The 25730-nt window shown below is 46.6% G+C and overlaps 1 protein-coding gene across 3 annotated transcripts in view; it reads left to right on the forward strand.

The window, feature by feature from the left end:
* Positions 1-25730, forward strand: part of ttc29 (tetratricopeptide repeat domain 29) — a 714732-nt gene that overhangs the window by 144820 nt on the left and 544182 nt on the right. For all 3 annotated transcript variants that reach the window (XM_070871547.1, XM_070871546.1, XM_070871548.1), the window contains 2 exons: positions 10353-10576; positions 20762-20947. In XM_070871547.1, coding sequence (XP_070727648.1) covers positions 10353-10576; positions 20762-20947 — 410 coding nt within the window. The remainder of the gene's footprint in view (positions 1-10352; positions 10577-20761; positions 20948-25730) is intronic.

The following is a 25730-nucleotide window of genomic DNA, read 5'->3' on the forward strand; positions in this document are numbered from 1 at the left end:
ATCCAAGCCGACTGCCTACTATGGGGCAGCCGGGTAGTCATGCCCCAGAGGGGCAGGGAAGCATTCATCAGGGAACTCCACAGTGAGCACCCAGGCATCGTGCTTATGAAGGCCATTGCCCGGTCATATGCATGGTGGCTGGGAATTGATACAGACCTGGAACACTGTCTTCGCAGGTGCACGATGTGTGCCCAGCTGGGCAATACCCCCAGGGAAGCCCCACTCAGCCCGTGGCCCTGGCCCACCAAGCCATGGTCACGTATTCACGTAGACAATGCAGGCCCGTTCATGGGAAAAATGTTCCTCATTGTTGTTGATGCGTACTCGAAATGGATCGAGTGCATCATATTGAATTCGTGCACGACATCCACCACAGTGGAGAGCCTGCATGCGGTCTGTGCGACCCACGGCCCGTGTTTCACTAGCTATGAATTCCGCGAGTTCATGTCGGGTAATGGCATCAAACATGTCAGGACAGCGCCATTCAAGCCGGCATCCAATGGCTAGGCGGAACGTGTGGTCCAAATCATAAAGCAAGGCATGCTCCGGATACAAGGAACCCTCCCTTCAATACCGTCTATCGCGCCTCCTGCTGGCCTACAGGTCCCGACTGCACTCACAGGAGCGGAACTACTCATGAAACGTACATTAAAAACTCGGCTGTCCCTCATTCATCCAATCTTGTCAGACATTGTTGGGGGCCGGCGCCAGTCCCAAAATGAGTGCCACGACCGTAACTCAAAGGGGAGATGGATCGAAATCGAGGATCCTGTATTTGTTCTTAATCACGCTGTGGGGCCCAAGTGGCTCGAGGGTACTGTAATTAGTAAAGAGGGGAATAGGGTCATGGTGGTCAGACTCAACAATGGGCAGATGTGCCGCAAGCATCTGGACCAAGTAAAAAAAAAGGTTCAGCATGGACACTGAGGAACCTGAGGAAAATCATGAAATGTTGCCCACACCACTGCCAGTGAACAAGCAACAAGAACCGTCAGCAGCATGCACAGTCCCTGCGGTCAGCCCGGATGAGCCGGAATCACTACAGGTGACAAAGACGCATGCCAAGGCTCAACAACCAGAGCCCCATCTGCGGCGCTCCATGAGAGAGCGTCGACCGCCTGAAAGACTCAATCTTTGACCCAAAGTCGTTGGGGGGAGGTGATGTCATGTTTGTAACCTCACATAACTGTAACCTTTATGTAACAACACTGTACACTGTATACACCTGAAAAATGCACACCTTGACCACAAGGGGTGAACTTGTGGGAGACACTCCTCACCTGGTCATCCAGGTATATAAAGGGAGGTCCCACGCAGGGTCATCACTTCTTGGTCCTGTAAATAAAGGTACAGGTCACAGAGTGACCTTGTCTCCAGTATGTGCCTCGAGTTGATTTGCTGTAGTGTGTAAGGGCACAACAATCTCCTTCTTAAATATATTCAGTGACTTGGCCTCCTCAGCCTTCTGTGGTAGAGAATTCCACAGGTTCACCACCCTCTGAGTGAAGAATTTCTCCTCATCTCAGTCCTAAATTTCCTACCCCGAGACGATGACCCCTTGTTCTAGTCTTCTCAGCCAGGGGAAACATCCTCCCCGGATCCAATCTGTCCAGCTCCATCAGAACTTTATACGTTTCAATGAGATCCCCTCTCATTCTTCTAAATTCTAGTGAATGCAGGTCTGGTCGACCCAATCTCTTCTCATACGACAGTCCTGCCATCCCATCAATCAGTCTCGTGAACCTTCGCTGCACTCCCTCTATGGCAAGTATGTCCTTTCTTAAGTAAGGAGATCAAAACTGCACACAATACTCCAGGTCTCACCAAGGCCCTGTATAACTAGTATGGACATCCTTACTCCTGTACTCAAATCCTCTTGCAATGAGGGCCAACATACCATTCGCCTTCCTAACTGCTTGCTGCACCTGCATGTTTGCTTTCAATGACTGGTGTACAAGGACACCCAGGTCCCTTTGTACATCGACATTTCCCAAGCTATCACCATTTAAATAATACTTTGCCTTCATAGTGGATAACTTCACATTTATCCATGTTATACTGCATCTGCCATGTTTGCCTATCTAAATTGCCTTGCAGCGTCTTTGCATCCTCCTCACAACTCACAATCCCACCTAGTTTTGTGTCATCGGCAAACTTGGAAATATTACATTTGGTTCCCTCATCCAAATCATTTATATATATATTGTGAATAGCTGAGGCCCAAGCACTGATCCCTGCGGCACCCCACTAGTCACTGCCCGCCACCCCGAAAAAGACACATTTATTCCTACTCTCTGTATTCTGTCAGTTAACCAATTTTCAATCCATGCCAATATATTACCCCCAATCCTATGTGCTTTAATTTTGCACACTACCCTCTTTTGTGGGACTTTATCAATGGCCTTCTGAAAATCCAAATACACTACATCCACTGTGTTGTATATTAAACCTGTAAATACCTTGTGTAGCCACCAGAGGGCTCACCCCCTGGAGTCCCAAGGGATCCCACAATCCCTTGGGAGCACCTGTACTTAAGGAGGCCTCACAGGCTGGAGAGGCACTCTGGAAACCTGCAATAAAAGACTACGGTCACACTTTACTTTGAGCTCACAGTATCTAGTCAGACTCTTTATTCATACACTACAACTGGCGATACAGATGACGAACCCAACGATGCAGAGAACAGTGGGCACCTTAGAGAAATTTTCAGAGGGAGATGATTGGGAAATCTTCGTGGAGCGACTCGACCAATACTTTGTGGCCAACGAGCTGGAAGGAGAAGTGAACGCTGCCAAACGAAGAGCGATTCTCCTCACCGTCTGCGGGGCACCAACGTATAGCCTCATGAAAAATCTGCTTGCTCCAGCGAAACCCACAGAGAAATCATTCGATGATTTGTGAACACTGACCCGGGAGCATCTGAACCCGAAGGAAAGCGTTCTAATGGCGAGATACCAATTCTACACCTACAAAAGGTCTGAAGGCCAGGAAGTGGCAAGCTGTGTCGCTGAGCTGAGACATTGCGAATTTGAAGGACATTTGGAGCACATGCTCAAGGACTTCGTCGTACTTGGCATTGGCCATGAAGTGATACTTTGCAAATGTTTGACTGTAGAGACCCCACCCAATCTTGAGTAAAGCCATAGCGATAGCCCAGGTGTTCGTTGCCACCAGTGACAATACTAAGCAAATCTCGCAGCACACGAGTGCTGCTACAAGTACTGTGAACAAAGAGATGTTGTTTTCAAATCGCAACGTACGGGGCAGGTCCCATATGCCTGCAGTTGCACGTCCGCAGATGTCTCAGAGTCCACCATCAAGGGTGATGAATGCAAGGCCATTAACACCTTGTTGGCACTGCGGAGGTGATCATCGTTTCCATTCATGCCGCTTCAAAGGGTACGTTTGCAAGGGCTGTGGAACAATGGAACACCTCCAACGTATGTGCAGGCGAGTTGCAAACCTTGCTAATCCTGCAAACCACCATGTTGCAGAGGAGGACAGATCCACGGCGGATCACGACGAACCAGAGCCTCAGACCGAGGAGGCAGAGGTATATGGGGTGCACACATTTACCACAAAGTGTCCCCCGATAATGCTGAAGGTTGAATTAAATGGACTCCCAGTGTCAATGGAGCTGGACACAGGCGCGAGCCAGTCCATTATGAAAAAAAAAATTTTGATAAATTGTGGCGCTGCAAGGCCTCAAGGCCAGTCCTGACTCCCATTCGCACTAAACTGAGAACTTACATAAAGGAACTGATTCCCGTAATCGGCAGTGCTACTGTAAAGGCCTCCTACGATGGGTGGTACCGGGCGATGGTCGCACGCTGCTCGTCAGGAGCTGGTTGGGAAAGATACGCTGGAACTGGGACGACATCCGAGCGCTCTCGTCCGTTGATGACTCTTCTTGTGCCCAGGTCTTGAACAAGTTCCCATTGCTGTTCGAACCAGGCATCGGGAAGTTCCAAGGAGCAAAAGTGCAGATCCACCTAATTCCGGGGGCGCAACCCATCCATCACAAGGCGAGAGCAGTACTGTACATGATGAGAAAGAGGGTGGAGATCGAGCTGAACGGGCTGCAACGCGAGGGCATCATTTTGCCGATCGAATTCAACGAGTGGGCCAGTCCGATTGTTCCAGTCCTCAAGGGAGATGGCACCATCAGAATCTGTGGTGATTACAAAGTAACTATCAATCGTTTCTTCCTGCAGGATCAATACCCACAACCAAAGGCAGACGACCTTTTTGTGACGCTGGCAGGAGGAAAGACGTTCATGAAGCTGGACTTGACCTCGGCCTACATGACGCAGGAGCTGGAGGAATCATCGAAGGGCCTCACCTGCATCAACACGCACAAAGATCTCTTCATTTACAACAGATGCCCATTTGGGATTCGATCAGCCGCGGTGATAGTCCAGAGAAACATGGAAAGCTTACTGAAGTCGGTCCCATGCACCGTGGTCTTCCAGGATGACATCTTGTTGAGCATCTGCAGAACCTGGAGGAGGCTCTTTGTCGACTCAACCGCGTGGGGCTCAGGTTAAAATGCTCGAAGTGCGTTTTCCTGGCACCTGAAGTGGAGTTCCTGAGGAGAAGAATCGCGGTGGATGGCATCAGGCCCCCCAATTCAAAGACTGAGGCAATCGAGAACGCACCGAGGCCTCAGAACATGATGGAGCTGAGGTCGTTTCTAGGACTCCTGAACTACTTTGGTAACTTCTTACCGGGTCTCAGCACACTGTTAGAACGACTGCATAAAGGAGATGAATAGGTATGGGGTAAAAGCCAGGAAAATGCCTTTGTAAAAGCTAGAAAATTGTTATGCTCAAACAAATTGCTTGTGTTGTATGATCCATGTAAACGTTTGGTACTAGCATGTGATGCGTCGTCGTACAGGGTCGGGTGTGTATTGCAACAAGATAATGAATCTGGGAAATTGCAACCGGTTGCTTATGCATCCAGAAGTTTGTCTAAGGCTGGGAGCGCCTACAGCATGATTGAAAAAGAAGCGTTAGCATATGTTTATGGGGTAACGAAAATGCATCAATATCTGTTTGGGCTCAAATTTGAATTGGAAACTGACCATAAGCCACTGATATCCTTTTTTTCCGAAAGTAAGGGGATAAATACGAATGCATCGGCCCGCATCCAGAGATGGGCGCATACAACTACACCATCCGCCACAGGCCAGGTACAGAAAACTGTGCTGATGCTCTCAGTAGGCTGCCATTGCCCACCATGGGGGTGGAAATGGCACAGCCCGCAGATTTAGTTATGGTAATGGAAGCATTCGAGAGTGAGCAATAACCCGTCACAGCCAACAGATTAGAACCTGGACGAGCCAGGACCCCTTACTATCCCTAGTAAAAAATAGTGTGCGTAACGGGAGCTGGTCCAGTCTCCCATTGGAAATGCAGGAAGAGATAAAGCCGTACCAGCGACACAAAGATGAAATGTTGATACAGGCAGACTGCCTTCTGTGGGGTAATCGGGTAGTGGTCCCCAGGAAGGGCAGGGACATTTTCATCAGTGATCTCCACAGTACTCACCCAGGCATTGTAATGATGAACGTGATAGCTAGATCCCACGTGGGGTGGCCCGGTATCGATGCAGACTTAGAGTCCTGCATGCACAAATGTAACACATGCTCGCAGTTAAGCAATGTACCCAGGGAAGCGCCACTAAGTTTATGGTCTTGGCCCTCCAAACCGTGGCCCAGGGTCCATGTCGACTATGCAGGGCCGTTTTTGGGTAAAATGTTCGTAGTGGTTGTAGATGCGTACTCCAAATGGATTGAATGTGAGATAATGTTGGCAAGCACGTCCGCTGCCACCACTTTTGCCACACACGGCCTGCCTGATGTCCTTGTGAACGACAAGGGACATGTTTCACCAGTGCCGAGTTCAAAGATTTCATGACCCGTAATGGGATCAACCATGTTACATCTGCCCCGTTCAAACCAGCATCCAATGGTCAGGCAGAGAGAGCAGTGCAAACAATCAAGCAGAGCTTGAAGAGGGTAACTGAAGTCTCACTGCAGACTCGCCTGTCCCGAGTCCTGCTTAGCTACCGCACGAGACCCCACTTGCTCACTAGGATTCCACCCGCTGAACTGCTCATGAAAAGGGCACTTAAGACAAGGCTCTCGTAGTCCACCCTGATCTACATGAACAGGTAGAGAGCAGCTTCAACAAAGTACATAATCATGAAAGCGCAAATGTGTCACGCAAAATTGAGATTAATGATCCTGTATTTGTGTTGAACGATGGACAAGGTCCCAAGTGGCTTCCCGGCACTGTTGTGGCCAAAGAGGGGAGTAGGGTGTTTCGGGTCAAACTTTCAAATGGACTCAACCACCGGAAACACTTGGACCAAATCAAGCTCAGATTCACGGACTATCCAGAGCAACCCACATTAGACCCTACCTTCTTTGACCCTCCAACATACATACCAGTGGCAACCGACACCGCGGTTGACCACGAAGCAGAACCCATCACCTGCAGCAGCCCAGCAGGACTCACCACACCAGGCAGCCCAGCAAGGCCAGCTGCACAACAGTCGAGCGAGAGCCCAACAAATGATTTACCAAAACCAGCATTTGCACCGAGACGATCAACCAGGAAAAGAAAGGCCCCTGATCGACTCACCTTGTAAATAGTTACACTATTGACTTTGGCGGGGGGGGGGGGGGGGCGGTGGGGGGAGTGTTGTTATATATATGTAAACCTGTAAATACCTTGTGTAGCCACCAGAGAGCTCATCCCCTGGAGTCCCAACGGATCCCACAATCCCTTGGGAGCACCTGTACTTAAGGAGGCCTCACAGGCACTCTGGAGACCTGCAGTAAAAGACTAAGGTCATACTTTACTTTGAGCTCACAGTATCTAGTCAGACTCTTTATTCATACACTACACACTGGTTCTCCCACACTCAATCAGCTCCGCTGGGCAGGCCACATAGTTCGCATGCCAGACACGAGACTCCCAAAGCAAGTGCTCTACTCGGAGCTCCTTCATGGCAAACGAGCCAAAGGTGGGCAGCGGAAACGTTTCAAGGACACCTTCAAAGCTTCCTTGGTAAAGTGCGACATCCCCACTGACATCTGGGAGTCCTTGGCCCAAGACCGCCCTAAATGGAGAAAGTCCATCCGGAGGGTGCTGAGCCCTCAAGTCTCAATGCCGAGAGCATGCAGAAATCAAGCGCAGGCAGCGGAAAGAGCGTGCGGCAAACCAGTCCCACCCACCCCTTCCCTCAACGACTATCTGTCCCACCTGTGACAGAGTCTGTGGCTCTCGTATTGGACTGTTCAGCCATCAAAGAACTCACTTCAGGAGTGGAAGCAAGTCCTCGATTCCGAGGGACTGACTATGATGATGATGATGATAATGATTATTCTATCAGTTACATCCTCAAAAAACTCCAGTAGATTTGTCAAACACGATTTTCCTTCCATAAATCCATGTTGACTTTGTCTAGTCCCGTTGATATTATCTAAGTGTCATATTATCACATCCCTTATAATAGACTCTAGCATTTTCCCAACTACTGATGTTAGACTAACCAGTCTATAGTTACCGGTTTTCTCTCCTTTTTTAAATAGTGGGGTTATATTTGGCACCTTCCAATCAATAGAATTTTGGAAGATGACAACCAATGCATCCACTATTTCCATGGCTATCTCTTTAGGTACTCTGGGATGCAGATTATCAGGCCCTGGGGATTTATCGGTTTTCAGTCCCTTTTGTTTCTCCAGCACTATTTTCTTACTAATTATCATTTCCTTTCATTCCTCTTGCTCACTAGACCCTTGGTTCCCTAGCATTTCTGGGACGTTATTTGTGTCCTCTTCCGTGAAGACAGAACCGAAGTATTTATTTAATTGTTGTGCCATTTTCTTGTTTCCCGTTATAAATTCTCCCGTTTCTGACTGTAAAGGACCTACATTTGTGTTCACTAATCTTTTTCTTTTAACGTACTTGTAGAAACTTTAGCAGTCGTTTTTTTATGTTCTTTGCAAGTTTACTCTTATACTCTATTTTTCCCCTCTTAATCTGAATTCTAAACTGCTCCCAATCCTCAGGCTTGCTACTTTTTCTGGCAACTTTGTATGACTCCTCTTTGGATTTAATACTATCCTTAATTTATCTTGTTAGCCATGGTTGGGCCACTTTTCCTTTTGTGTTTTTACACCAGAAAGGAATGTATAACTGTTGCAATTCATGCATTTGTTCCCTAAATGCTAGCCATTGCCTATCCACCTTTTAATAAATCTTTCCGATCAACTGAAAATTTCAAAGCTGAGGTTGATAGATTTTGTTAGGCAGCGGTATTAAAGGTTATGAAACCAAGAAGGATAGATGTAGTTAAGGTACAGATCAGCCATGATCTAATTGAATGGTGGAACAGGCTTGAGGGACTGAATGGCCTACTCCGGTTCCTATGTTCGATTGTCTTTGGGTACGCCACAAACTTTCTTCTCTTGATACCTACTCCCTCCCCTTCCTTGCCACTGTCTGAGGCTGAACCAGACTGTTCGCAGTCTTGGCACCCTATTTGACCTGGGGCTGCGCTTCTGACACCATATCCTTTCCATCACCAAGATCATCTTCATCCACCTCTATAACATCGCCCATCTCCCCCCTTGCCTCAGCTCATCTGCCGTTGAAACCCTCATTAGTACCTCCAGACTCGACTATTCCAATGCTCTCCTGGCTGGGCTCCCACCTTCCTTCCTCAGTAAACCTGAGTTTATCCAAAACTCTGCTGCCGGTATCCTAACTTGCACCAAGTCCTGTTTGCCCATCACCCCAGTACTCCCTGAACTACATTGGCTCCGACAACATCTTGATTTTAAAATTCTGCTCTGTGTGTTGAAGTCCCTCGCTCCTCCCTATCTCTGAAACTTCCTCCAGCCCTACAAACCTACGAGATCTCTGCGCTCCTCTATTTCTTGCCTCTTGTGCATCTCTGATTTCAATCGCTCCGCCATTGGCTGCCTCGGTCTAAGCTCTAGAATTCCCTCTCTAAATTTCTTCAACTCTCTACTTCTCTTTCCTCCTTTAAGTTGCTCCTTAAAATCTTCCTCTTTGACCAAACTTTTGGACACTCTCAAAGCCTCCTTGATAAAGTGTAACATCGCCACTGGCACCTGGGAATCCCTGGCCCAAGACTGCCCTAAGTGGAGGAAGAGCATCCGGGGAGGGCGTTGAGCACCTCGAGTCTCATCGCCAAGAGCACGGAGAAATCAAGCGCAGACAGCAGAAGTACATGTGGCAAATCAGGCTCCCCACCCACCCCTTCCTTCAACCACTGTCTGTCCCACCTGTGACAGAGACTGTAATTCCCTTATTGGACTGTACAGTCACTTGGGAACTCACTTTTAGAATGGAAGCAAGTCTTCCTCGATTTCGAGCGGCTGCCTATGATGATGGTCACCTCGCCTAATATCTCGTTACGTGACTCAGTATAAAATTCTGTCTGATAACACTCTTGTGAAGCGCCTTTGAATGTTTCTATAAGCACTCTATAAATGCAAGCTGTTGTTAAGGAGACTATAATGAAGTAGATAGCAAAAAATTAGACCTGTAATCTTCATGCGTCCAAGCCATAATAAGTTTTAAGAAGAAAATGGCAGGTGACAATGTTGTTAAGAAAGGCTGAGGCCTCCAAGTAAAAATAATATACGATAAATGGTGGGACACTGAGAAGTTGTAGATTATATCATTTTTAAAATGTTATTATTTTGTTTAAAGTCTCATTTGAACACCTAAATGGAGTGTGTGAAGTACATACCGATTTTAATATATTATAGATAAAAGACAGATAGATATCTCAGAATCAAATCTGTAAAAATGAGTAGATTTAGTAAAAGCAATGTGTTGTACTGTAATCAAAATAGTTTGAGTATTGGCTCCTGCAGGCATTATGTGCCTTATTGGTACAGTGTGATGTTTTAGTGGTAATTGGTTATACTGTTGCAGAATATTTCTTCCCTAAACACTGGACACTGGCCAATTACACACCTTTCTGGCGATGTACTGGGTGCAGTATAATTTTCAAAACATTAAAAATGTACCAAATGGGGAGCTGTCTCCTGGCTGAGCTTAGCAGAAGGCCAGGTGGCATGCAACAAAACTGACCTATAAGGTCTGCACTTCAATCTGCACCTATGGGTGTCAAACCAATAGTTGGAATATATTCGCAACCTAAAGCAAATTATAATTTTCTGTAATGATTGCAAAAGGTATAACTGGTTAATACCTTTAATACATATAAAGAGTTAGAAAAACAAGGCTATTACAGTTCAAGCGAAGAAACCTTTAAACATGTTTTTCCTTTTCCTATTCCAGTTACAGGAATTCATACAAACACAACATCTGCTTAGACATGCTGCGGCAGGGTTATCACAAGTCCTTTACAGAGTTTACCACTCTGATCCTGAATTGGAATGCCTTAAGGGAGGCTGCAGGGCCTGGGTCAGACATATGGATGGAAAAACCACTGGACAAGCAGCACGATAAGCTGGATCATCTTCAGTACTTCCTGATCAGGGCTGAGGCAGCTCACAGAGCAGGTAAATGGAGGAGTCACAGGTTGCAGTGCTTGCTTGAAGGGGAAAGAAAATGGTTTCAGGTAACAATTTACTACATTTCTGAAAATTTGCACATAAAAGCTTCACTCCACAAAGCTCGTAAATATGATATAATGCAGGATAACTGAATATGTTTTTGAGATATGGACATTTTGCCGACCCATTTACATGACTTCCATTCTGTATCATTAATAACATAAATGGAAAGAGGTCATAATCTCTGAAAGCTTCTTGTGAAGATCTTTTTTATTTCATATTTATGAGTTATGCAGCTTGCAGTTTATATATGCATAGCATCAGATATGTGGCAGCTGTCTGAACATGTGTATAGACATCACCTTAAGCAAGAAAATATTCAAGTTTTATTTACAGTGATGTTATTTCATGTTAACTGTGAACTGATTTAATGAGAAACAATCTAAAAATATGTAAGGTGACTTTTTTGTATTTGAGTCTGGATGCGGGGAGGAGGAAAGTGAACTGACTGATGAGCATATGAATACGTTCCTTTGCAAATTTCTAAAAAACAATAGTTAATACAAAAATACATGGGCCCAGAATTTGCCGGAGTGGGGTATCTCACGATGTGCTGGGTTAGTTAGACTTTTTCCTGCACTCTTCAGCTTAAAAATGTTTTGCCTTGCAAGTTGCTGGAAGTGCGAGCTGATAACTGCGCATCTGGGATCATGGTGAACAATGGGACAAAATGTGTATCTCCTTAATCAATGAGATTCAAAGATGGAGAAATAAACAGAGGAAGAACTGAGAAGAGCAAGAGGATAACATTAAGAGCAAGAGGATAACTAGAGAAAGAGTGGGGCCTATTAGAGACCATAAAGGAAATCTGTGTGGAGGCAGAAGACGTGGGTATGATTCTTAATTAATACTTTGCATCTGTTTTCACAAAAAAGCGGGGCGATGCAGACTTTGCAATGAGGGAGGAGGAGTGTGAAATATTAGAAGAGATAAACACAATGAGAGAGAAAGGGGCTTCGCAGCTTTGAAAGTGGATAAATCCCCAGGCCCAAATGAAATGTATCCCACACTATTAAAGAGAAGCAAAAGAGGAAATAGCAGAGGCTCTGACCATCATGTTTCAGTCCTCTCTGGCTACAGATGTAGTGCCGGAGGACTGGAGGACTGCTAATGTTACACCTTTGATTAAAAGGGGAGAAAGAGATAAACCGAGTAATTCCAGGCCAGTCAGCCTAACTTCAGTGGTGGGAAAATTATTGGAAAAATCCTGAGGGACAGGATCAATCTTCATTTGGAAAGGCATGGATTAATCAAGGAGAGTCAGCATGGATTTGTTAAGGGAAGGTCGTGTTTGATAACTTGATTGAATTTTTCGAGGAAATAACCAGGAGGGTCGATGAGGGCAGAGCATATGATATCGTGTATATGGATTTTAGCAAAGCTTTTGATAAGGTCCCACATGGCAGACTGGTTACGAAAGTAAAAGCCCATGGGATCCAGGGCAAAGTGGCAAGTTGGATCCAAAATTGGCTCAAAAGCAGGAAGCAAAGTGTAATGGTTGATGGGTGTTTTTGTGACTGGAAGGCTGTATCCATTGGGGTTCCGCAGGGCTCAGAGCTGGGTCCCTTGCTTTTTGTGGTATCTATCAATGACTTGGGCTTGAATATTGGGGGTATGATAAAGAAGTTTCCAAGTGACATTAAAATAGGCTGTGTGGTTGATAATGAAGAAGAAAGCTGTGGACTACAGGAATGTACTGGTCAGGTGAGCAGAACAGTGGCAAATGAAATTCAATCTGGATAAGTGTGAGGTAATGCATTTGGGGAGGTCCAACAAGACAAGGGAATTTCAAAAGGCTTTTGACAAGGTCCCACACAAGAGATTGGTGTGCAAAATCAAAGCACATGATATTGGGGATAATGTACTGATGTGGATAGAAAACTGGTTGGCAGACGGGAAGAAGAGAGTCGGGATAAACGGGTCCTTTTCAAAATGGGAGGCAGTGACTTGTGGAGTGCCGCAGGGTTCAGTGCTGGGACTCCAGCTATTTACAATATACATTAATGATTTAGATGAAGGAATTGTGTGTAATATCTCCCAAGTTTGCAGATGCCACTAAACTGGGTGGCGGTGTGAGCCGTGAAGTGGACGCTAAGAGGATGCAGGGTGACTTGGACAAGTTAGGTGAGTGGGCAAATGCATGGCAGATGCAGTATAATGTGGATAAATGTGAGGTTATCCACATTGGGGGCAAAAACACGAAGGCAGAATATTATCTGAATGGCGGCAGATTAGGAAAAGTGGAGGTGCAACGAGACCTGGGTGTCATGGTTCATGAGTCATTGAAAGTTGGCATGCAGGTACAGCAGGCAGTGAAGGCGGCAAATGGCATGTTGGCCTTCATAGCTAGGGGATTTGAGTATAGGAGCAGGGAGGTCTTAATGCAGTTGTACAGGACCTTGGTGAGGCCTCACCTGGAATATTGTGTTCAGTTTTGGTCTCCTAATCTGAGGAAGGATGTTCTTTCTATTGAGGGAGTGCAGTGAAAGTTCACCAGACTGTTTCCAGGGATGGCTGGACTGACATATGAGGAAAGACTGGATCAACTGGGCCTTTATACACTGGAGTTTAGAAGGATGAGAGGGGATCTCATAGAAACGCAAAAGATTCTGACGGGACTGGACAGATTAGATGCGGGAAGAATGTTCCCGATGTTGGGAAAGTCCAGAACCAGGGGACACAGTCTTAGGATAAGGGGTAGGTCATTTAGGACTGAGATGAGGAGAAATTTCTTCACTCAGAGAGTGGTTAACCTGTGGAATTCCCTGCCGCAGAGAGTTGTTGATGCCAGTTCATTGGATATATTCAAGAGGGAGTTAGATATGGCCCTTACGGCTAAAGCGATCAAGGGGTATGGAGAGAAAGCAGGAAAGTGGTACTGAGGGAATGATCAGCCATGATCTTATTGAATGGTGGTGCAGGCTCGAAGGGCCGAATGGCCTACCCCTGCATCTATTTTCTATGTTTCTATGTTTCTAATACACATTAAGTGGTATGACGCTGAAAAGTGTAGAGGAACAAAGGGATCTTGGGGGTGCAGGTCCACAGATCCCTGAAGGTAGTAGACCAGGTAGATAAGGTGGTTAAGAAGGCATATGGAATACTTGCCTTTATTAGTCGAGGCATGGGGTACAAGAGCTAGGACGTTGTGCTTGTACTGTATAAAACACTGGTTCGGCTGCAGCTGGAGTACTGTGTGCAGTTCTGGTCACCACATTACAGGAAAGATGTGATTGCACTGGAAAGGGTGGGGAGGAGATTTCAAAAATGTTGCCTGGACTGGAGAATTTTGGCTATGGGGAAAGATTGGAGATGCTGGGTCTGTTTTCTTTAGAACAGAGGAGGCCGAGGGGAGACCTGATTGAGGTGCATAAATTTATGAGGGGCCTGGATGGAGTGTATAGGAAAGATCTGTCTCCCTTGGTAGAGGGGTCAACAACCATGGGGGCATAGATTTAAAATAATTGGGGGGCGGTATATTTATTTACTCAGAGGGTAGTGGGGGTCTGGAACTCACTGCCTGAAAGGGTGGTAGAGGCAGAAAGCCTCACCACATAATACTTGGATGTGCACTTAAAGGGCCCAAGTTTCAGCATCTGGTGAAAACGGTGCACCTCCGAGACTTACGTGACCTGCCTGGGATCGAAGGTGCGCCGGAATATTCTGCAGCAATTCTCCGGTCCTCCTGGACCGTGGCGTGGCGCGGCACAGTGTAGTCTCCCTGGGGAGGAGACTGCCTGCAGGGGGGCGGGGCTAGGGATCATGCCTTCTTCACAGAGCTGGCAGCGTTGCGCAGGCGCGCTGGAGCATGCGCACCTGCGCAATGACTCGGGAGAGCGTGGATACCGGGGGGGGGAGGAGGAGATGAGCATGGATACCGGGGGTGGGGGGGTGAGCGTGGATACCGGGGGGGGGGGGAATGTGGCAACAGATGGAGGGGGGAGCATGGCAACAGGGATGGAGGGGGGAGCATGGCAACAGAGCGGTAGCGTGGCAAGGGATGGAGGAGCGTGGGTTGGGGGGCACTCAATGATCGAAGGACCGGAGGAGAGAGCAGGGGTGCCTCCTTCCAGCCTCTCCCCCACATCCCCTACACACACCCCCGACACACACCCCCCCACCCCCACACCCCCCCCCACAAACACCCCCCCCCCCCCCACACACACACACACCCCCCACACACACACACCACACACACACACCCACACACACACACACACCCCTCCCACCCCCCCACACACACCCCCTCCCACCCCTCCCCACACATACACCCCCCTCCCCCCCCACACACCCCCCACAACACACACACACCCCTCCCACCCCCCCCACACACACAACCCCTCCCACCCCTCCCCCCCACACACACACACCCTCCCATCCCCCCCCCCCACACACACACACACCCCCACACACACACACCACCCCCACACCCCCACACACACACACCCCCCTCCCACCCCCCCACACACACCCCCTCCCACCGCCCCACACACGCACCCCTCCCACCCCTCCCCACACACCCCCCACCCTCCCCCCCCACACACCCCCCACAACACACACACACCCCTCCCACCCCCCCCACACACACAACCCCTCCCACCCCCCCCACACACACACACGCTCCCACCCCCCCCCCACACACACACACACACCCACCCCTCCCCCACACACACACACACACACACACACACACACCACCCCCCCCCCCCCACCACTCCCACACATACACACTCTCACTGTCAGATACAGAGAGAGAGAGAGACACTACAGAGAGAGACACTGTGAGAGACACCTTCCCTTCACATAAAGGTAGGACTTCTATTTTTTATTGATTGATTACTTATTACTTTGGTCTTGGTGCTTAGGTGTCCTTCTATTTTTTTATTAATGAATTGCTTATTACTTTTTGTGCTTTGTTTCGTGCTTAGTGCTTTAAATGTACTTTGCTGCTTTAATGTTGTTGTGAAGGTGTTTATGGAAAATCCTCTAACTTCCCTTACCCTCCCCCCCCCCGCTGTTGTGATGTTGATGTATCCTTTGTGTTTAATGCTTCCCACCCGCCGTCTCTGGCTGTGCCTGCACTAAACTTAACTCTAGATAAGGTTTTTCAGAACTTACAAAAGTGGACACTTGCTCCATCCTAAGTTAGTTTGTAGTAAGTTTTCACTGACGAAACTTGCAAAACAGGCCTGAGTGGCTGGACACACCCCCTTTTGAAAAAAAAGTACCTTACCAAATGCCAACCTAAACTAACTCACTAGAACTGGAGCAAACTAATATCCGAGAATTGCAATTTCTAACATACTCCAAACTAAACTAGTTGCTCCAAAAAACTAGGAGCAACTCCACCCGAAACTTGGGCCCAAAGTGTCGTAACGTACAGGGCTACGCACCAAGAGCTGGAAAGTGGGATTAGGCTGGATCTTGGTTGACCGGCGCGGACATGATGGGCCACAATGGCCTTCTTCTATGCTGTAAATTTCAATGATTCTAAGAAGGGTGAAATAGAGTGGGTGAATTCAATGTCAAATCAGGTACAGAAAGAGAAATAAAGAGAGGGATTTCCAGAAGGCATTCGATAAGCTGCCACATAAAAGGTTACTGCACAAGATTAAAGTTCACGGGGTTTATGGGTAATATATTAGCATGGATAGAGGATTGGCTAACGAACAGAAAACGGAGAGTCGGGATAAATGGGTCATTTTCCGGTTGGAAAACAATAACTAGTGGGGTGCTACAGGGATCGGTGCTGGGACCTCAACTTTTTACAATCTATATTACCGATTTGGATGAAGGGACAGAGTGTAATGTAGCCAAGTTTGCTGCTAATACAAAGATGGTTGGGGAAGCAAGTTGTGAGGTGGACACAAAAAAATCTGCAAAGGGATATAGACAGGCTAAGTGAGTGGGTAAAAATTTGGCAGATGCAGTATAATGTGAGAAAGTCTGAGGTTGTCCACTTTGACAGAAAAAATAAAAAAGCTAATTATTATTTAAATGGAGAAAAATTACAAAATGCTGCAGTGCAGAGGAACCTGGGGGTCCTTGTGCATGAAACACAAAAAGTTAGTATGCAGGTACAGCAAGTAATCAGGAAGGCAAATGGAATGTTGGCCTTTATTACAAGGGGGATGGAGTATAAAAGCAGAGAAGTCCTGCTACAACTGTACAGGGTATTGGTGAGGCCACATCTAGAGTACTGCGTTCAGTTTTGGGTTCCTTATTTAAGGAGGGATATACTTGCATTGGAGGCTGTTCAGAGAAGGTTCACTCGGTTGGTTGCTGAGATGAAGGGGTTGACTTATGAAGAAAGGTTGAGCAGGTTGGGCTTGTACTCATTGGAGTTCAGAAGAATGAGAGGTGATCTTATTGAGACATATAAGATGATGAGGGGGCTCCACAAGGTCGAAGCAGAGAGGATGTTTCCACTCATGGGGGAATCTAGAACGTGGGGGCATAGTTTTAGAATAAGGGGTCGACCATTTAAAACTGAGTTACTGGTGGGCGTAGTTTATAGGCCCCCAAATAATAACTTCACGGTGGAGCGGACAATAATCAAGGGAATAATGGAGGCATGTGAAAAAGGAACGGCAGTAATCATGGGAGATTTTAACCAACATATCGATTGGTCTGATCAAATCACATGGGGTAGCCTTGAGGAGGAATTCATAGAATGCATGCGGATTGTTTCTTAGAACAGTATGTTACAGAACCTACAAGGGAGCAAGCAATCTTAGATCTGGTCCTGTGTAATGAGACAGGAATAATAAACAATCTCCTAGTAAAAGATTCCCTCAGAATGAGTGATCACAGTATGGTTGAATTTGTAATACAGATTGAGGATGAGGAAGTAGTGTCTCAAACGAGCGTACTATGCTTAAACAAAGGGGACTACAGTGGGATGAGGGCAGATTTGGCTAAAGTGAACTGGAAACACAGACTAAACGGTGGCACAATTGAGGAACAGTGGAGGACTTTTAAGGAGCTCTTTCATATTGCTCAACAAAAGTATATTCCAGTGAAAAAGAAGGGTGCTAAGAGAAGGGATAACCAGCCGTGGATAACCAAGGAAATAAAGGAGAGTATCAAATTAAAAACCAATGCGTATAAGGTGGCCAAGGTTAGTCGGAAACAAGAAGATTGGGAAAATTTTAAACGAAAGCAAAGAATGACTAAGAAAGCAATAAAGAAATGAAAGATAGATTACGAAAGTAAACTTGCGCAAAACATAAAAAGAGATAGTAAAAGCTTTTACCGATATATAAAACGGAAAAGAGTGACGAAAGTAAATGTTGGTCCCTTAGAAGATGAGAAGGGGGATTTAATAATGGGAAATGTGGAAATGGCTGAGACCTTAAACAATTATTTTGCTTCGGTCTTCACAGTGGAAGACACAAAAACCATGCCAAAAATTGCTGGTCACAGGAATGTGGGAAGGGAGGACCTTGAAATAATCACTATCACTAGTGGGGTAGTGCTGGACAGGCTAATGGGACTCAAGGTAGACAAGTCCCCTGGTGCTGATGAAATGCATCCCAGGGTATTAAAAGAGATGGCGGAAGTTATAGCAGATGCATTCGTTATAATCTACCAAAATTCTCTGGACTCTGGGGAGGTACCAGCAGATTGGAAAGCAGCTAATGTAACGCCTCTGTTTAAAAAAGGGGGCAGACAAAGGGCAGGTAACTATAGGCCGATTGGTTTAACATCTGTAGTGGGGAAAATGCTTGAAGCTATCATTAAGGAAGAAATAGCGGGACATCTGGATAGGAATACTACAGTCAAGCAGACGCAACATGGATTCATGAAGGGGAAATCATGTTTTACTAATTGACTGGAATTCTTTGAGGATATAACGAGCATGGTGGATAGAGGTGTACCGATGGATGTGGTGTATTTAGATTTCCAAAAGGCATTCGATAAGGTGCCACACAAAAGGTTACTGCAGAAGACAAAGGTACGCGGAGTCCGAGGAAATGTATTAGCATGGATCGAGAATTGGCTGGCTAACAGAAAGCAGAGAGTTGGGATAAATGGGTCCTTTTCGGTTTGGAAAGCGGTGGTTAGTGGTGTGCCACAGGGATCGGTGCTGGGACCACAACTGTTTACAATATACATAGATGACCTGGAAGAGGGGACAGAGTGTAGTGTAACAAAATTTGCAGATGACACAAAGATTAGTGGGAAAGCAGGTTGTGTCGAGAGGCTGCAAAGAGATTTAGATAGGTTAAGCGAATGGGCTAAGGTTTGGCAGATGGAATACAATGTCGGAAAATGTGAGGTATCCACCTTGGGAAAAAAAAACAGTAAAAGGAAATATTATTTGAATGGGGAGAAATTACAACATGCTGGGGTGCAGAGGGACCTGGGGGTCCTTATGCATGAATCCCAAAAAGTTAGTCTGCAGATGCAGCAGGTAATCAGGAAGGCGAATGGAATGTTGGCCTTCATGTGAGAGGGATGGAGTACAAAAGCAGGGAGGTCCTGCTGCAACTGTACAGGGTATTGGTGAGGCCGCACCTGGAGTACTGCGTGCAGTTTTGGTCACCTTACTTAAGGAAGGATATACTAGCTTTAGAGGGGGTACAGAGACGATTCACTAGGCTGATTCCGGAGATGAGGGGGTTACCTTATGATGATAGATTGAGTAGACTGGGTCTTTACTCGTTGGAGTTCAGAAAGATGAGGGGTGATCTTATAGAAACATTTAAAATAATGAAAGGGATAGACAAGATAGAGGCAGAGAGGTTGTTTCCACTGGTCGGGGAGACTAGAACTAGGGGGCACAGCCTCAAAATACGGGGGAGCCAATTTAAAACCGAGTTGAGAAGGAATTTCTTCTCCCAGAGCGTTGTGAATCTGTGGAATTCTCTGCCCAATGAAGCAGTTGAGGCTAGCTCATTGAATGTATTCAAATCACAGATAGATAGATTTTTAACCAATAAGGGAATTAAGGGTTATGGGGAGCGGGCGGGTAAGTGGAGCTGAGTCCACAGCCAGATCAACCATGATCTTGTTGAATGGCAGAGCAGGCTCGAGGGGCTAGATGGCCTACTCCTGTTCCTAATTCTTATGTTCTTATTATGTTCATATGTTCTTATGAGATGAGGAGGAATTTCTTCTCTCAGAGGGTTGGAAATCTGTGAATTCTCTGCCCCAGAGAGCTTTGGAGGCATTGAATATATTTAAGGCAGAGATTGACAGATTTTTGAGTGATAAGGGAATAAAGGGTTATGGGGAGCGGGCAGGGAAGTGGAGCTGAGCCCATGAAATGGCGGAGCAGGCATGAGGGGCCAAATTGCCTAGTCCTGCTCCCATTTTTTATGTTCTTATGAAAGAAAGATTGGGTAAAGAGACAGAAAGGAAAAGTAAGGAAAAAAATGTAAAAATGTAAAATTTGCTGTTTTTTATATCTCCCAACAACAATTCACTGCATGAAAGAATTGTTCACTTTCTGAGCCAGAGAGGTTGATTGGTAGCCATTAACAATTATCAAAAAGGGTACTTACTCTGTTAACTATTCTATGGTGAGTTTAATGGGCAATTAATGTGCAAATGCAGCAACTTCATGAAATCCGGGCGGTTAAGGGCGAGATGCTAACTCATGGATAAGCGGCGTAAATCATGCAGCAACAGTTGACAGGATATCTCTCCCTTGCCATAAGATGCTGGCTGATTTGCGCATTAAATACAGCATGTGAACAAAGCATGACATTAATTTTTTCGGCAAATCGGCCCATGATAGTAAAATGTTATTAATAACAAAGTCTGAAGTAACCAATTACATTTGTGATTTACTGACATTATTTGATGTGTAGAAAGTTTTAAAATGGTTGACATTTACAAAACAATCATGGAACTGAAGGTTACAATTCCACTATATCAATCAGAGCAAATTGAATTTATATTTGAAAAGTTGAATTTTATATACCATAATTAATGTTATCTGTACTACACTTCATTAACATAATAGATTTAAGCATTTACAGCTGTTAGGAATTAGGACTCAATGTTAACAATTTTTGAGTGCTTTTCCTGATACTTCAACATGGTTTACATGAACAAGAGAGTATTTCTGATATATTTGCCATCGACATTTCTGAAAAACATTACTTTCCCTTCTTTCTTAAGGACTGTTTGAGGAAGTCTATAATAATCAACTTTCACTGGCATGTTACTTTAAAAGAATAGAGGACAAACTGCTTTCAGATCACTTCTTTCAATCATGCCTCACCACCACTGAAATGATCACGCCACCTGGGGGACAGAAAGCAGCAGAAGCAAATGCAAACATGGGCACCGCCTATGAGGAGAAAGGTAAATTAAATTTACTTAGATTATGTGATAAATTTGGAAAAATCAGAAAACATTGTAATATGTATTGCAATTTCCACGTTGTATGCAAAGATATACAACAGACCGACACTGAATAGTATTTGTTCTTATGAGTTTTCAGCACGCCAGTTATCTATCAGTGATTTGATCTGATCATTTTTTAGAATCCTCATGCTCAATATTTTAAAGCAGAATTTTTGAAAAATCCATCTATATATTTAAATACTAGCCCATTTATCATTATTACAAATCAGTGTGTTGTATCTGGGGATCACACCTGCATGCATCATGCATCTATAGGACAGAAGTTGGTAATTAGCTAAAATGAGCACTTAACAATGAACTATGTGAATGAATCAAAAGCAGTTTGATTCACTTAGTAGGTACTATGAACAACAACAACAATTTACAGTTTTGCAGCATTGCTCACATACACAAAGATGTCTGAGAGCACTTTACAGGACAGTGGAAAAGAGATGGGAGAAAAGGAAATATGTAATTAACATGGCTGAATGTACAGTTGAATAAAAGGGTATTTGGGAGGCTTTTGAAAGCAAGAAGGAAGGTGCAAAGGGAGGAGGCTCCAAAAGGAGTGAGCAAAGTGGCTGAAAGAGCAGCTATTGATGGAGAAGAGCAGGAATTTGTCTGTCATAAGAACATAAGAATAGGAGCAAGAGTAGGCCATTTGGCCCCTCAAGCCTGCTCCAATTCAGTAAGATCATAGCTGATTTTCTACCTCAACTCCATTTTCCTGCACTATCCCCATATCCTTTGATTCCCTTAATATTCAAAAATCCATCGGTCTCTGTCTTAAATATACTCAACAATTGAGCAACCACAGCCCTCTGGGGTAGAGAATTCCAAAGATTCACTAAATAAGTTTCTCCTCATCTCAGTCCTAAATGGCCGACCCCTTATTCTGAGACTGTGACCCCTGATTCTAGACTCCCCAACCAGGGGAAACATCTTCCCTGCATCAACCATGTCAAGCTCTGTAAGAATTTTGTGTGTTTCAATGAGATCACCTCTCACTTCTAAACTCTAGAGAATATAGGCCTAGTCTACTCAATCTCTCCTCATAGAACAATCCCCCCATCCCAGGAATCAGTCTGGTGAACCTTGGTTGTTCTCCCTCTATGGCAAGTATATCCTTCCTTAGGTAAGGAGACCAAAACTGTACACAATACTCCAAGTGTGGTCACACCAGGTCCCTATATAATTACAGTAAAACATCTTGGGGCCGAAATTGCTCACCGCCTGAAATGAGGCGCACCTACTGCTTTTTGCCGTTCATTACCACCGCAATGGATGCGACGGCCATTAGAGGGAAATTCAGCATTTTTGCTGGACAAAAGGAGCGGAGCGGTATTGGTGGAGGGAATGGGCTGTTTGTAGTGGTGTGGGTGCGGAGTGGCCGATTGGGCTGCGAAATTCAGCTGATGCTGATTTACTCCTAACGAGCCAGCTACTTCCTCGCCTTCTTAAAGGGCAGGGTTTGTAGCCAGGCCCTGAGCATTGAATCAGTTTCTTGCGAAGGTATGGCGAATCCAGGAGGTGCAAGGAGGGCCAGCAGATTTTCTGATGTGGAACTCGAAACCCTGATTAAAGCTGTGGAGGGAAAGAGGCGTGTTCTTTACCCCGACACAGGCAGACTGACTCACGCTGTGTTTGTGAATGCCTGGAGAGAGATCGCTATGGAGGTTTCGGGGACCTCCATTCATGATTGCACCGCCACCCAATGACACAAAAAGCTCAATGACATAATTCGACTGCTGAATGTGAGTACACGTTTCCCCAACTTCTCACCTTCCATCTCACTATATAGTAACAGAAGCACCATTTGATTGCTGAGGCCTGTAAATATATGTGTGCGTTCCTGATAGGGAGGCTCCCTTTCATGTCAGACTTACACCTGCATGTAATGGACCCACACTTGCACTCATTGCCGAGGCCTCATGACACTGCTACTCAGCAAACCTTATTTGCTTTGCAGGCGAAGATATCTCACAACCATTTAGAGCAACAGAGAACTGGAGGGGACGAGCCAGATATCCAGCAGCTCAACCATCTTGAAGAAAGGGTGCTAGTGGGCCACATGTTGCCTTCCCTATGGCAGCCGGTCTTGTGAATCCTGCTGGGGGCAACATTGGTAAGTGAAGGCTTTCCGTTAATGCCATTTCTCTCTGAAAGTCCAAGCGCCTACCACGCATTTGCTTATGGTTGTGTGCAAGTTGCAGGCTGCATGGTGCAATGCCTTACCTCACCCTCATGGGACCCCTTGTGCCATTTATGATTGCAGATGAAACCCCGAGTGTGAGCGAATACCAGGATGACAGCCTTGAGGCCACTGGAAGCCAAAGCCAGGGAGAAACCCTTGAGGCCACTGGAAGCCAAAGCCAGGGAGAGACCCTTGAGATCACTGGGAGCCAAAGCTAGGACGACTTCCTTGAAGCCACTGAGAGACAAAACCAGGACGACACCCTAGAGCCCATTCCATCTATTGCCAGCATGTCCGATGAGGCTGAGGAAGAGGGGTCACTGCTTCCTACACTTGCATGCGCCAGCTCAGATACTGGGAGTACGCATTCGGGACTGTTAGAATTAGCAGAGGGATCTGCACTGGATGATACACCACGGCCTAGCAGGCTGCAATATGGTTAAGGGCAAAGGCAACCTCGGGTTCCATCTTTCCTTGTTGGAGGCAATGGCAAGGGTGCCCGAGGGCCTGTCGCAAGTGGCCAGGAATCCGCCTCCTGCATTGTGGACATCTATGCGCACACCATGGAGCCCATCATTGCCAGTGTGCAGACGATGGTGGGCTCCCAGAGTGACTGTGCGGATCCAGCTGTAATGCCGTGTGTCGTTGGCGATGTGGCAGCAGCTATTACAGCACAGACGCAAGGGAATGAACGTCTTGAGTGCTGCTCTGGAGAGGATGGCCGCTGCCCTGGAAGCTCAGAATGCTCTCATGCACTCTGAGCAACATGCCACGGATAGTCTTACTGCTGTCTTCTCTGGTGGCATCGAGACTGTGTCTGCTCACATGCAGTCTCAGCTGGATACCATGCGAGAGCTGACTGTTGCCATTGTGGCTGGGTCCACCACAGTCCACGGGGGACCTTCCGGTGTCGTGACACACCATTGACTTGTGCGCCAGCAGATTGGTGGAGGTGGTGAGGTGCTGCCCCGGGGGAGTGGCGCAGGCTCCTCGGACCAGGGTTCTGATGTGTTCTCTCAGGTTCACAGCAATTCTGAGCCGAGAGCTCTCACTCAGCCATTGTTGCCAAGCATGAAATCGCCCCAACCAATCCCGTCTGAACACACCCAGTCCGCAGTCGGCCCTTCTCGGGCCACAGCTGGTCGAAGGAGTCCTAGAAGGACATCTGTAGCTTCTACAACTGAAACACTGACTTCTACACCTGAAACACAGACCCATGATGCAGCCACAGGGGAGACACTGCGGCGTAGTTCAAGAAAAGGTTTGCGTAAGAGGGTTATAAAGAAATGCACAAGCGTGATAAAAGATACTGTGCATGTTTTTTGTACCATTCTTTTTTTGGCAATAAATCTTTATTTCGTGTTTCAATATCTGTGCAGGTCTCTCATTTCACTCTGGGCAATGATGTGTGAAGGGGCTCATTGGGTTGGCCATGGAGATGTAAAGATGAAGGATGAAGTGCGCATGAACTCATCAGAAATGAGCAGCAATGAGGCTGTTTTTCACTTATCTTGCAGGATTTGGATTGCCACGCCACTTCCTGCATGGCTTTCGACCCGCATCCTGGTCCTCCTCCTGCTCCTCCTCCTCCTCTTCCTCCTTCGTCTCTTGCGCCTCCTCCTTCTGGTCCTCCACCTCAAGTGGTACTGCTGCCTCATCCTCCAATGGTTGTGCCCTCATGATTGCCAGGTTGTGAAGCATGCAGCAGACAACCACAAATAGAGAGACCCGTTCAGGCGAGTACTGCAACACTGCTCCTGAGCGATCCTGGCAACGGAACCTCTGTTTAAGGATTCTGAAACACTGCTTAATTAAGCAGCTGGTGGCTGAATGAGAGTCATTGTAGGCTTGCTGCGCAGCAGTCCTCGGGTTGCGAAGGGGAGTCAGCAGCCAAGTGCACAGTGGGTAGCCCTTGTCTCCAAGGAGCCACCCGCAATCTTGGTTTGGCCCAGCAAACACGTCTGGCGCAGGATGAGAGCATTGTGGCTGCTGCCAGGTTACCGGGCATCAACTGCCATGATTTTGCAGTGGTGTTCGCACACTAGCTGCACATTGAGGGAGTGGAATCCCTTGCGGTTTCTTAAGATCTCGGGATTGTTCTGTGGCGCCCTCAGTGTGACGTGGGTGCAGTCTATGGCGTCCTGAACCTTGGGGAAGCCCACAATCCTCACGAATCTGGTTTGCCGCTCCAACTGCTTCTCTCTGCTCTTTGGGAAGGATATGTAGTCCCTCCTTCTCTTGTAGAGAGCATCTGCCACTTGAAGGATGGAGCTATGCGCAGCAAACTGCGTAATGTTCGAGATGTCTGCTGTAGCAGCTTGGAAAGATCCGGTTGCACAGAAATTGAGTGCGATGGTCACCTTGGATGCGACAGTCAGAGCTGTCCTCAACCTTGTTTGAGGCTGGAGGTCTGGCTGCCCGGAGATTGCACAACTCCATCACGATGTCCTTCCGGAATCAAAGTGTCCAGAGACATTGGTCGTCCGTTAGGTCCATGTAGGAGAACTGCTGTCTGTTCACCCTTGGATGATGGGGCTTTTTCCCTCC

This window comes from Pristiophorus japonicus, chromosome 2 (genome assembly GCF_044704955.1).
Source record: "Pristiophorus japonicus isolate sPriJap1 chromosome 2, sPriJap1.hap1, whole genome shotgun sequence".
NCBI lineage: Eukaryota > Metazoa > Chordata > Chondrichthyes > Pristiophoridae > Pristiophorus > Pristiophorus japonicus.